The 14715-nt window shown below is 39.8% G+C and overlaps 1 protein-coding gene across 2 annotated transcripts in view; it reads left to right on the top strand.

Moving 5' to 3' along the window:
* Positions 1–13596, top strand: part of LOC108671823 — an 18242-nt gene extending 4646 nt beyond the window's left edge. The window contains exons 2-4 of one of the 2 annotated variants that reach the window (XM_018159413.2): positions 1238–1294; positions 1726–1899; positions 13475–13596. In XM_018159413.2, coding sequence (XP_018014902.1) covers positions 1238–1294; positions 1726–1899; positions 13475–13570 — 327 coding nt within the window. In that variant the 3' untranslated portion in view covers positions 13571–13596. Of the gene's footprint in view, positions 1–1237; positions 1295–1725; positions 1904–13474 lie in introns of both variants that reach the window. The other variant, XM_018159414.2, reaches the window with a different exon arrangement.
* Positions 13597–14715: the final 1119 nt, after the last annotated feature.

Genomic DNA, 14715 nt, shown 5'->3' with positions numbered 1-14715 from the left:
CACCAATGACGCACCACCGCCGCGCAGTATGCACCACTGATGCACCAATGACGCACCACCGCCGCGCAGTATGCACTACTGATGTACCAATGACGCACCTCCGCCGCGCAGTATGCACCACTGATGAACCAATGACGCACCACCGCCGCGCAGTATGCACACTGACGAACCAATAACGCACCACCGCCGCGCAGTATGCACCACTGATGTATCAATGGCGCACCACCGCGCAGTATGCACCACTGCCCCAGCAGGCATCTGACGTTGAAACAACGTTGATCATTGGTTGATTTCGGGTTGAAATTTTGAACAACCAAAATTAAACGTCATATCAACGTCGAAATCTGACCAACACTAGAAGGGTCGTAAAACAACCTAATTTCAACGTTGAAACAACGTCGATATTGTTACGTTGAATATTTATTCATTTTCAAAGGTCCGATCAACGCCGAAATCTGACCAAAACTAGAACGGACGTAAAACAACCTTATTCCAACGTTGAAACAACGTCGATATTGGTACGTTGAATGTTTGTTTATTGTTAAACGTCCGATCAACGTCGAAATCTGACCAAAGCTAGAACGGACGTAAAACAAACTTATTTCAACTTTGAAAAATGGTCGATATCGGTACGTTGAATGTTTAGCTATTTATCAGCATGGAACTAATGTTATCATACCAATGACGCACCACCGCCGCGCAGTATGCACCACTGATGCACCAATGACGCACCACCGCCGCGCAGTATGCACCACTGAAGTGTCTTCTATCTTCTTTCTTTATCTTCTGAGGTTTGTTAAGCGTTCAATATCACCGTCGCGTGCTCTATGTTCTATGAAGTGTCGTCTATCTTCTTCCTTTATCTTCTGAGGTTATTAAGCGCTGAACAGGAGATTTCGATGAGAATCTAATTGTGTCTGGAGCATAAGAATTAGAAATTATGCATCGCAGCATAAGAATATACGTTACTTCCTCGTAACGTAAAGTCATCTTTATATAAAGTTACCTACGCTTTTGCATAATTAATAGCCGCCTATTATTTTGAGCAAATCCTATAAATAATATACAGTGATATCTTCTGCACCAGTCGTAGAAAACTAATTTATTATATGTGGTTTTCTACTTCATTAAGAAGCTTATTCTTAATTCCCTCAAACTAATTTCTGATTTACATGAATGCGTTCACGAAATGCTTCTTAAATAACAAACAAATTTAACTTCCTTATTATTTCTGCAGGTCCTGACGCTGGCCGGCAGTGAGGTGGTCACAAATACCTACGCTGATGGGCGGACTGTGAGTTGCATTGTAATTAGGGTAGGTGACTTAATGCCACTTACTTAACTGGCAATAATCACGGTTTTAAAGTTTATTTCGATTTATTTCGAATTCTCCTTGAAATTCTTTGTATTATCAGCCGCGTGAGACATTCAGAGATTGGCATTGATTTCCAATTTCATTGTATTCATCGGATGAAGAAGTTTGTTGCAAAAACATTCGATGGTAATATACTTGTCACGAGTCATATTATGTCATTATTTGGGTTTCAAACTTGACATGATCCAGTGAAATTTGTTCAATATAATATAAATTTGCAGCCTTCCATAGTAAGCATTTAAACCTTGTTCATGAAAAACAATTATTTTCGAGTGTTGAGCTTAAGAGCAGTTAGAGTGCGGCCTATTCTAACAGACAAGTTCCTGGTCATCAGTCCAACTCGTCCTCAGGGTGTGGTGGTGATGCCTAGGCTGGCGTCTCAGGCCTCCGACCCTCCGATGCAAGGCGTGCACATGAGGCTCAGCTCTTCTTCTTCAGCTCGTCCACCGAGATCCGACATTCAACGCCCGTCTTCATCAGCAAACGCTCATCCCCTGAGTGTGGTGACATCCTCTTCTTCCAGTGCAAGTAACTCTCATGTGATGCAAGCGAATTCATACAGAATCCACCAGCCTCTCCAACATTTTTTTGATGAAAAGAATACAAAAACTCATTTTGAGCCCCTAGAAGTTCCATTTGGAAACTATTCTGTTAAGCAAAAGGTTAAGAAAAATCGGTTCACTTCTGACGAACTTAAAGATAGACGTTATCGGCGTAATACCTCCCAATCAACATCTGGAAACAACAGTGAGATAATCAAAACTTTTCAACTTTTAGATGACGGGGAAGAAAAAATCCAGTTAAGTGAACGATACAAGAATATAACCTTAGTGTTAGGGAATACTGGAGCCGGCAAGAGTACATTTCTTCAGTGGTTCGCTGGGGACAATGACAAGTTGGTAGCAAAACAAGAATATGGGACAAGTGGAGCGTATCTCATTGAGGATGGCAATAGAATCGGCAACACGACTTTAAAATCGATGACAATTTTCCCAGAGTTAGTGGTTCACCCTGGAACAGATGATGCGTACTATGATTGCCCTGGATTTAGTGATACAAGGAGTACCAGTATGGAAATAGCAACAACCTACTTCAATAAAAAAGTAGCAGATTATGCTCAGCATGTTAAATTGATTTTTGTTGTTAATCATTCATCGGTTAGAAGAGGAGTCGATAGACAAGATTTCTTAAAATTACTTAGACATGTTACAGATTTTTTAACAGACATTGATAAATATCGACAAAGTATTGCCATTGTAGTGACAAAAATCGATCCTAATTATGTAAAAGTAAACGGGACCCTGACTTTAGATTCAGATGAGTCAGTTATACACACCATTGGCAATTTTTTCAAGGAGTTCAAGAAGTCGCTGGAGGAGCGATTAGCCGATGCAAGAGTTTCTGGCGAAGGAAAAAAATTTTATGAGCAAGCATTGAAGTTTTTGGACACTTTGTTAATCATGGAAAATGAACAATTTTTGAGGATAGGCATATTTAGAAGGCCAGATGAACCTGGACCTCTAAGTAATATAATGCTTTTACAAGAGGGAAAAGAGCATATAGAGAAAATAGTGAATGAAAACCTTGCGTTCACAGCAACCAATGATAGTGATTTCGGGTATACCATATCTGATACGTCTAAGGTTGCTGTAGATGTTCTGGCAGAAGGAATCAATGACAAGGTGTCGGCTAATCTACTCATTATCTCAGAAAATATGCTGAAATATTACAGAAATTTAGTGGAAGAGATACGCAGCAAGATAAGCTCTTTTACTAACACTACTGGAGCTGTTGATGCAAATCCATCTGAGGCTCGGGCGTTTAATGATTCTTTCAATTCTGGATATACCGGTATGACTAACCTAATGGGAGAAGTTGCTAATGTAACAACAGACCAGTTGGCTGAAAAGATCAAGAAGAGGCTCACAGTTTCAGGTATGAATGGCTGTGAGGAGGCCATGTTAAGTATTGAGCAGCAAGGTAAGCATTTTGCATTCTTGCAGGTTGTGGCGGACAACGTACTAGGGACTAGGGCATGGAATGCCTTGTTACAACCCGTTGTAACCTACCTCTCTGACTCTAAACATGCTGTTCTGCAGGATATTAATGATGATGCAAAGAAAATTATCGATAATATATGGTCTAGTCTTGCCACTATCGCGAAAAACATGCAAGAGTATTACAAAAATTCAACAGGCAGAATGCGCAGTAAAATACGCTCTTTTTCAAACGCTGCCGTGAGGGTTAATGCAAATCGATCGGAGGCTCGAAGATTTTTAAATCAGTTTAACGCTGGAAATAACCGTACTACACGGCTAATGCAAGAAATTGATAATATAACTATAGCCAAATTGGTAAAAACGATTAACAAAAGTCATACTGCTTTAGGTATAAATGGGTTTAATGAAGCAATGCAAAGTATTTCGCAGCAAGGGAAATATTTTGAATTTCTGAAAGTTATGCATGTTAACCTGATAGACACCAGGGCATGGGGCAACTTTTTGCAGCCCGTTTTAACCTTCTTCTCTGTTTCTAAGCATGCTATCCAACAGGATATTGATGACGCTGCAAAGAAAATTAACGATAATGTATGGTTTAGTCTACGCAGTATCTTAGAAATCATAAAGAAAAATTACAGCAATTCAGTAGAAAGGATGCGTAATAAGATACGCTCTTTTCCTGCCACTACTGGGGCTGTTGATGCAAATACATCGGAAGCTCGAATGTTTGTAAATTCTATCAATGCTGTATTTGACCGTACGACCAAACTTATTGAAGAAATTGTCAATATAACAACAGACCAGCTGGGGCGGAAGGTTAACAAAAGCTTTAATACCCTCAGTATTGATGGGTATGCTGAGGCTATGCAAAGTATTTCGCAGCAGGGACAATATTTTGCATTTTTGCAGGTCGTGAGTGATGGCGCATTAGGTTCTAGGACTTGGGGTGACTTGTTGCAACCTGTTGCTTCCGATCTCTCACACTTAAGACATGAAATTCAGCGCGATATTAATGATGTTGCAGAAGACATCAATGATCAAGTACTATCTAATGTAAATAATATCGCAGCAAAAATTAAGGTATATTACCAAAGTAAAATGCGTTCCATGATAATTCAGCAATTACCTGCTGAAATAAACTTTGGACATGTTCTCATCATGAACATGACGAGAAAGATGGAACGTTCAAATACAATACAAGATTTGTCAAGAATACTACGACAGGTTATATCAGGTGATGATACCTTCAAAATCAGCAGAAACACAAACAATGTTTTTAGACACGGAAAGTACTCAACTTTCTTACAAATTATAAGCAATGAAACGCTAGATACCCCATCACCATCTCAATTAATAACTCCACTCAAAGAAACAGCAACATACCTCAAGGAATCACAAGGATGGTACGAATTCTTGATAAATTTGTATGAAAAGTTCTCTACTTATGACGTAGTGAAAAATAGAAGGAAATACAACGTAGCCAATATTGCGGACTGGGGACAAGATGATAAACAACAGGGAATATCAATAACTAGACATAACTTCGAACAATTTATGAAAAATCTAAAATCATTTAATGTGATGGGATATAATAAGATAAAGAACGTAGCGGCTGATGATATACGCGTGGATGAATTAAGACAAATGGCGAGTCTGACGCTAGACAGCAGATTAGAAGCCTTTTGTCAATCAATTAAACTCACTGTGAAAGGTGACTACATTAAATTTAGTGAAGTAATTGTGGAAATTGGGAAGTGCAAACGAAACACAACAGAAATATTTGCTTTGAATAAAATTTTTATTGACGAAAACTTAAATAAAGTAGGGGAACAGCATAAGCTCGTAATGATAGCCCCGACATGGGAGGTAATAGGTCGTAGAACAATAAACTTGAGTGGGGCTGACGCTCCGCCACATAATCCACGTAAGGCAAGTGACGGCAGGAGTGACGGGAGGCGGGGAGCTGACGGTAGGCCTGGCTTGCCTGGAGGACCAGCTGGGAGTTTCTTTGGCGTAGGCACAACATTCTTGAATGGAAATATGTTGAATATTGTGGCTAATGGTGGGAATGGTGGTGATGGTCAGGATGGTGGGGGTGGTAGTCCTGGTAGCGACGGTGATTCTCCTAAACGCGATCCGCAATACTATGAAGATACTTATTGGTGCTCAGAGATCTGTGTTGATGGCCGAGCGGTAGATTCTTTCGACTGTAAAGAGCATGGGTATCAGACAAGAACATGGGTATCAAACTATATGAGCCATTTTAAAACCATTCCTATATATTTAAACTCTAATTCCAAGCTTTGGTCGTTCCTTAGCTTTAACCCAAGTCATGATTATTTTACGATGACTATTTTTGGCAAAAACGGCGCACGAGGTGGAGCTGGTGGGGATGGTGGACGAAATGGTTACGGGGGTAAATCAGGAGATATAAAGTTAATTACGCTGGGTAACGATTCAGGGATATTAAGTATTAATAACAATGGAAGAGATGGAACATTAATGGGCAAAGGTGGTGAAGGAGGAGCTGGTGGCTTGCAAGGACTTTCCATTATTGTCATATGCTCTAGTCCCTATAAGGTCCATATTTTAGAAGGAGAGCGCGTATACGCTCAATCTGGAAATGGAGGAAGGGTTGGAGCCAATGGAGCAAACATCCAGAACCCAGGCCCAGCAGCCATCATTGAAAACAAATCTAAGATTATCAACCATTATAAAAGTTATGTGAGAGAAAACTTAAAAGTTGATGTTGGTGGCCGCATTAGGAAAAACGACCTCATAAAAATTACCCGTGAACTGGACACTAATAGAGATATTAAACGCATGTATGATACGTCAGGATTATTAGGGGAGCACCGAGGCTTAGAGAGACAGTATCATCTGTTAGAAAAAAGAGATTCCGTAGTTTTTTATCAATCATTACTAGATAGGATTAATGAATATGCAAATAATCCAGAAGCTAACCAAAGATCCATGGAGCACAATAAGACCCTCGCTTATATGTATACAGCTGTCTTGAGCAAGTTATATGATTTAAAAAGTGATTCAGATGCTACATTGATCATAGATATAAACGGGTACCTTGATATAGTGATGGCCAATATCAATAATTGTATTCAATTAACGGAAAAATATGAAATGGTTAACACAATAAATGATTATAAGAATCAATATAAAGGCAATATAAGTTTAAAAATTGAGGAATCTGAGCGTTTCATCGACGAGGAGATTACACCGGCCATTGATCAAATACATGCGCAAATAGATGATAAAATAGAGCATCTTCTGAATGAAACAAAAGAACTGCAAAGAGAGACTGAAGACAAGAGGGTTGAGTTGCTCAAGAAAAAGAAGGAATTGGAACAAGCAATGGTCTTTAGAGGGTTTTTTAGTTTTTTCAAAATTGTAGGGCAAGCATTAAGTTTTTTAGCAACTGCAGGAGCGGCGGCAGGTGCGTGCATTGGAGCCGCAAGTTCCGTAACGGAAGCTTTCGTTTTAGACGACCAGACCGCACAGCAGCGACCTCTATCATTGCCTGCAGGTGTAACGGCTGATGTAAGGTTATTGGAAGCTCAGATCAAAAGTGCCAAGGACATTAAAGTGACGAGAAATAATAGAATATTAGATGAAATAGCTCGTGAAATTGATCCACATCCATTATTGAAGGATGTCCGTGAAAGTATAGAAAGAAACAAGCGTGAGATGATGGAAATCCGCAATCGAGAGGGAGCTCCAGGGCTCGAAGAGCGGTCTGAAGAGCACGTGGCCAAAATTAAGGCAGAATTAAAGGCAAAAGAAATCGAACTAAAGACGAACAAAACCATTTATGACGAAAGAGCCGCTAAGGCATTAGGTGCCATAGCTAATGTTCATCGTCTGATTCAGTTTAGTGCTGTGAGCTTGGACATTTATAGTAAACACAAAAGTGATCAAGCAAAACTTGATGCGATTAGTAATGCTATTCAACAAGCAGAAGCAAAGCTCCAGAGTCTTAAACAATATGAAGATAAAATTTATAATACAATAACGCCTATATTAAATAACATGGAAAAAGATCTCCAGGAGTTAGAAAGTACGCTGGGTACAAAATCTCAAGTTGCGCTTGACGTAACCAAATGGCAGGTACAAAGCTCGCTCAGAGACATAAAATTATCCATGCGCCAAGCAACCAAAGGGTTCAAAGTAGAAGACTACATGGCACGTTGCAATGAAAAGTTGGAAGAATCTATGATCACCTTAATCCATGTTTACGATCGCATACATGACTACCAGGAGCAACAAAACTTAGCTAACTATATTGCAGCAGTCGCTGCTCCCTATGGTCCAGATAATGAGGATCAAACTGAATTAGAAATACTCATCAGGTTTAACCTTATACTAAAGCAGTACGAAACAGCTGTTAATGCATTCAAGCAGTGGGTGTTTCCTTTCGCTGGTCATTATCTGGAAAGGATAATGTTGCCATCTCATTTTGCGTTTAATAATAGCAATATTGAGCAGTTAGCTACAAAGGCTATAAAACCAATAGAGTATATAAAAACACGAGTAGATGAATATATGACAGCTATTCAGCGTCATGATCAACATTTACACGAAGGATTATTTGACAGCCATCACGATTCTTCCCATCCGTTTTTCGTATGGAGAAATGAGGACCACAAAGAGGAGATAAGCAAGCTATTGTCAGGCGAGGCAATAGTCGTTAAAGCTGACATAAGAGGCAGTGCACCAGACAAAGATGCCATTAAGTTCAATTTATTAGAACTGAACATCAAAGTAACTAATGCGACCAGGCAGCTGGAGCTAAACGATACACTTAGAAGCTTTAAGGTGAGCGCCACCCACTTTGGTAATTCATATTATAGGTATGATGATAAATTATACCTTATAAGCAGTCTCAGCCAGAACATCGAATATTCATTTGAAAAAGACGTTAATGGAGTACCCATACATAGAAATCAGGTGTATAATAAAATCAAAGCAGGTGATTTCATGCTTAGTCCATATGCCATGTGGAGAATTCAGTTAATACAACTCAAGCGTGCGATTACATTCAATCAATTGGTAATATATAAAGATGAAGCTGACTTGGAGTTAGTAGGAAGCGGTTGGTATGTTACCAACAGCGCTGGCATGCCAAACCTGAATGTCGAGAAGTACTATAGAGCAGAAGAGGATATGTTGTTTATTGACTATGATATGTAAGGTCCATACGAGCTCCTAGAATTATACGATATATAATATCATATAACCTTTCACATTTTGAAGATATAAGATTATTAGGAACATGAAATCAAAAAAAGAAGATGAAGAGAAACATGGCGCAGTTTCACGGCCAACCTGTGTATTGTGTGTGCATGAGAGTCGATGACTAGCAGACATGTTTTAGAGTTTAGACCGTACAAGGTAGAAAACAATCTTCCTAATAGAGCAGATATTCACGCGGGCTTGGTAACAATATCTTGTAGGGAAATTTCTCCCAACGCTGGAAGTAAACCTCTTCTAGATGTAAAGCTATATTTTCAATAGGATCAAAACAAATAGAGGCCAATTGAAGCAATTTAATCAGATGTACTCGTTGCTTAGAGTTCAGTTTTAATCCCAGACTTTATCGTAGGTCACTCGAAATGTAGAAAAATTTAGTGGTCCAGGCGGTCACGCAAGACAGAAGCCGACCAGTATGTATACTGTGCGACGAAAGGACTTTATTACTAAGGCGCTTGAGGACAAATACTGCTAAAATATTCAATTACGGAAAATCAGCGATTTTATTTCTAGGTAGAGCTCACCTTATTAAATTAAAAATAAGTGCACTTTTAGTGCTTTTAGAAGTGAAGTTCAACAGAAGTATGCTGTTAGCAATTTTAAGTTAAAACGCGGCTGCATCAATGGTCGCAAACCGCACCACTTAAGCAAATTTAATGGTCGCCACTGATCCACAAAGTTAATATGCACCAAGAGAAGTGAACACTTCGGCATTTCAGTTAAAGTGAAGTTAAGGTCAAGTTAAATATTTAATGGAACCCGCCAAACAAAGATTATAATAGTTAAGAATTTAAGGTATTGGTCAATTAAGTTTAGTTTCACGTTAGGCATTTAATTCTTTAAGAGGTAATTATCTCAGAGCCTGACGGGCCTGCCAAAGTGTTCAAAAGGAGGTGACAAAAGCATGCACCCAAAATAAATCAGTAACTTGGCAAAGGTTGTGCACAACAAAATAAAACCATTAGTTATACACGAGAAAAATGTGGCGCAAAATCATGAATAATGGGAACAGTTAGGACGACGGAAAACTTCAGGAGATACGCAAACCTTTAGAGTAGCTAACTTAGAGAGCTGCGCCTCTGTCTTATGTAGACAGAGTAAGCTCTGCTTCTTCGTTGGAATTTTCAAGTAGCCAGGTTGGGAAATTTTCCCAACAATCTCCAATACACTCATAAAATTAAGATTATTATTCAAATAAAATGGACGTTTAGTCCTTGTGTGGGAGATTCTGAGAAGGTTTGACCAGTGACAAGGACCTATCAGTGCTACGCTTGCTATATCCTCGTGCTGTGGGTAAGAAAGTGCCAATATTTGGAAAATATGACCCATTCACTTTTCTGAGTGCGCGCTGGGGCTCATATCTTTGCGAGTTTGACTAGATTGACCTCAGGAATGTACTGCTTCGCTAATAATGACGCTTCATGACAGCATTATGATTTACCCGACACTGACGTGTCAGTAAAAAAACGGGCTATTTCAAGAAGTAGTTGTTCCCGTTTGCTGGTTAGGGCAGCTACATGTAGTGGCCCGAGTACCGCTCGAGCCAGGCAAGGGCGCAACTTGTAGTGGCCGGAGTACCGCTCGAGCCAGGCAAGGGCAGCAACTTGTAGTGGCCGGAGTACCGCGCGAGCCAGGCTAGGGCAGCAACTTGTAGCCGGAATACCGCGCGAGCCAGGCTAGGGCAGCAACTTGTAGTGGCCCGTGTACCGCGCGAGCCAGGCTAGGGCAGCAACTTGTAGTGGCCGGAGTACCGCGCGAGCCAGGCTAGGGCAGCAACTTGTAGTGGCCCGAGTACCGCGCGAGCCAGGTTAGGGCAGCTACTTGTAGTGGCCGGAGTACCGCGCGAGCCAGGCTGAGCCTGGCTAGGGCAGCAACTTGTAGTGGCCGGAGTACCGCGCGAGCCAGGCTTGGGCACAACTTGTAGGGGCCGGAGTACCGCGCGAGCCAGGCTAGGGCAGCAACTTGTAGTAAGCCACGTAGCCTATAGCATGACTTCATAGCTAGAGAACATTGTCATTATTATAGATCAACTAAAGCTTTCAAGTGTAAAAACATACATAATATTCTACTTTCTTTTGAATTGTGTTATTGTTGAATAGGTGTTAATTAATAAATTTAATATTTTATGTTCGTGTCATTAGCAGTTTAAGCCATTAACTTTGCTGTTGTCAAGTATTTCTTTGATATACCAAGTTGGATCGTGGTATGTGGGCGAGTACAGCAAAAATGCGATTGTAAAGACTGGTTGAGAGCGCTAGGCGACTACATATATTTTATTATCGTGAAGTTTTGCTATTTAGGACATTTTTCAATATAAATGTGCATTGTATATGTGCGACTCTCCTGTTGAAATTATTCTAATTATTATCTTAGTTATGATTCTAATTATTATCATAATTTTAAGACTATGTACTCCACTTCCCCAGAACCACATGCACTGAACCAATCGCAGAGCTTGTGATGATCTGTATTTTCTGAACGCGTATTTGCCAGGTCGCGGCTTCGACTGCTATGTCGGAAACTCGTGAGCAATCGAATAAATATTTATATTTAGGAATATTTAATGCGGAGCAGATTCTAAAATTTTTGCGCAACATTAGGGGAAATAACGAAATTTTTTTTATAAATAACAAAACAATAAATATGAAATTATTTCTAATATAGTTAATCTGTTCACCCTGTAGAGTCTAAATTCTACTGAAGTGTTAAAATGTAATAACAAATAGAATAGAATAGAAGTATGGGACATTAGGCCGATAGATAAAAAAATCATGAGCCTCTATTGCTAATAGTATTAATTCATTAGATTAATTTCACTCTATAGACAATATTGTTTTTCCACCGTAGCTGTGATTGCATTTGTAACATTTTGCGTTCCACGTTAGACTCAGAGTTCTTTACCACTGTAGCACGGTGGTAATACCTATAGTCTGGTGCACAAGGTGCCTCTATTTATGTTATTTTCCCGATGTCCATTTCACTATTGTAGAAAATTTTTGTGCGATGCCCACGCTGGAAGTTTTCACCGGTGCCGTTCAGTGGGAATTCTCATTTACGATGTTTCACGAAATGTTGAATCAATGTTGAATGCAATTCGTGTTTAGAATGTTATATTGCATCAGATTTGCTGTAACCTAGGATATTGAATAGTTTTTGGTTTGCTGTTTTGTTTGGCTTGTGAACTTCTCTTTGTGACTTTATTACGTTGTTTATTGAACCTCAATTAGAACGCGCTTGCATTGTATTTTATTGTATATCATAAATCATCCTAATGTATATGAGTATTGAAATATGCTATTAAAAAAATCCCATTTAAGTTTATTAAACTTCCCTCTACTTGATAATCAAGATGTGAGAACACTTGAATTTGCATCATAGTGAAAGAAGCCATGATATAATCAAGGCGATATTGTAACGCCTACATCTTGGCGCATTAAGTCAGTGTTTTACGTGCCTGATTTTCTCTAAAATAATTTTTAAATGTTCCTTCAGCAGAAATTAACATACGAAAATAAACGCTAACTGACGAAAAATCCATGAAATATTTTGCACAATCCATGAACTTGAGCCAATACTTTGGATGTAGTATGCAGTAGATAATTCAACATTCGTTTCTGTTTTGTCACAGAGGCTTGCCTATAAGGTTGGTTACGGGACAAAGCATTGGCTAGATCCTGAGCTTCGTTGTGGGTTTGATCAACAATGATACGTCGACCAACACCTGTCGAAGCGTGGTCATCAGCTGCATATTTTGATGAAGTTCATTGTAGGTTTACAATAATCTAATTAGTTTCAAGTATTTTGCATACAAATTATTCACTTCAGCACGAAGATTTTCGTATACATAAAAAATACAACAACAACAATACACGAGTAGATACACGAGTTATCTGTGAGACATGAGTTAAACGTTTTAGCATCGGAAACATTATTTGTACGGTATACGCGCTGAGCACATTTATTTACAGTGTGTTTTATAGATAGATACAGTGTGTTTTATAATGAATGACTCGCCACTGGCTCACGCGCGCAGCGTTCTCGTCTGCGCCAAACTCTGCACCCGTGCCACGCAAGCTGCTGGACAAATCAATTAATTTAATTTAATTTAACTAATAATTACTAAATTTTTCAAATGAAACCCTGTAATATTCTTCTTGCCAGCAATATGCGTTTAGATGTATTTGGTAATTTATACGAACTGGAATGTGCTTATCAGGAGAGAAAACGCGATATTTATTATAGTTTTGAAACTATGCCGATTTTCAGCAAAGTGTTTTCTTAGCAATTCGTCATTTCTCTCCACTCGTATACAAATCCCATCATTAAATGAGTTGTCTTCGTCATTTTGAATGCTAAAAACATCCTCAGATGACAATTTATGCTAATTTAAATTTTTAGATGTTCCAAGTACTAGCCATTAAAAATGTTGACGCAAATACCTACGATCAGGATGAGTAATTAGAAATACTTTACTAATTCTAACAGTGACTTCACATAAATAAATTTATCCAGAGTTGGTCGAATCTCGGAGTATTTTTATCTAAAAACTATACTCAAATATTTGAGAGGTAAAACAATGAGAATAGTCCGGTAAGGCATGTTTAATATACTAAGCCTATCCAATGCATAGTTTTCTTCCAACTCTGAATTTGTGCCAGGAGGCAATCCATAAAAGTTCCCTCATAGAGGATGGCTGATTTGCCGAGCAACATTTCAATGACGTTCCTTGAAATAGACGAAAATCAATCGAGGGTTGAAAGGAGACTGTAAACTACACATTCTAAAAGCCTATTTCATGCATGGTTATTTAATATCTATTCAACTCGTCCCTCAGGGTTGCGACTCGTGCTACGTGGCGACACGCACGCAGACGCCATCTAGCGTCACGCCGGCGCACCTTTCCTACGCAACGCTACACGCTTCAAGATGAGGACAAATTCCACATGCACTTAATCTTTTGCAGTTATAGAGTAAATAATTTTATAAATCTACTATATTAATGTATTAATATTGATTGAATTGATGAATATTTAAATATCGTGACATTGTATGCTGCTCACCCAATGGAAAAATAAATTGCTGCTGAGATTTGTGAATTTGTACACATTATCATTGGTGAAATTTTATGTGCTTAACTCGTCCGTCTAATTTGCAGGCTGCTCGTCTTAACATCGAACTAAAGAGCAACTGCAGGCGCTGCTGATGAATGAACTAACATGAATGAAATACATGAATAACATGAATTATACAAAAATGCAAGATGAACCCGCAGGACGGGCGCCGTGAGTTTCCTCCATCTTTAGATTTATGGTAACGAATTTCTTTAAAGGAAACGAGAAATGTCAAATACCAGGGCACTAAGTTTGATTTATTTAAAGGGTAATGGAAGGTTTGAAGCAAGCTCGATCCTCCATGCCTGGCCTCGACATCCAATCTGCAGGCAGTCGGATTCAAAGCTTATAAACGGAAGTTGAATAAGCTTAGAGAATGTAAGAATATAATAAAAAATCGGTGGAATTCGAGAATTTACGGTTGAGTCTCAGAGTATCCTCCAGTTTAGAAACATGGCAGGGAGCAAGATCGAAAAAGTTTTGGCCATGAAAGAAGCTTTACCGTTGATATTCTTGGGCTAGGCGAGGGAGGAGATAACGCCCGCAGATGCCGAGCTTCAGAACGACCAAGCCCCACGCATGGGAACCACACTCCTGCCGAACTGTTTCGAAGACAGACCCATAGGGAGTACCCCACGTATGGGAACCACACTCCTGCCGAACTGCCGCGAAACAGACCCAGAGGGAATACCCAGCGTCACGGGAACCACACTCCTGCCGAACTGCCGCGAAGACAGACCCAGATGGAGTACCCAGCGTCACGGGAACCACACTCCTGCCGAACTGCCGCGAAGACTGCGAAGACAGACCCAGAGGGAGTACCCAGCGTCATGGGAACCACACTCCTGCCGAACTGCCGCGAAGACAGACCCAGAGGGAGTACCCAGCGTCACGGGAGTAACGCTGGAGTTAAAACGGGAGCACCCAGCGTCACGAGTGGTAACCGAAATCTGCAGCATCATCC

This window comes from Hyalella azteca, unplaced genomic scaffold, assembly GCF_000764305.2.
Source record: "Hyalella azteca isolate HAZT.00-mixed unplaced genomic scaffold, Hazt_2.0.2 contig4194, whole genome shotgun sequence".
Taxonomy (NCBI): Eukaryota; Metazoa; Arthropoda; class Malacostraca; order Amphipoda; family Hyalellidae; genus Hyalella; species Hyalella azteca.
Note: the sequence above shows the minus strand (reverse complement) of the source record. Positions and strands in the feature narration are given on the sequence as shown.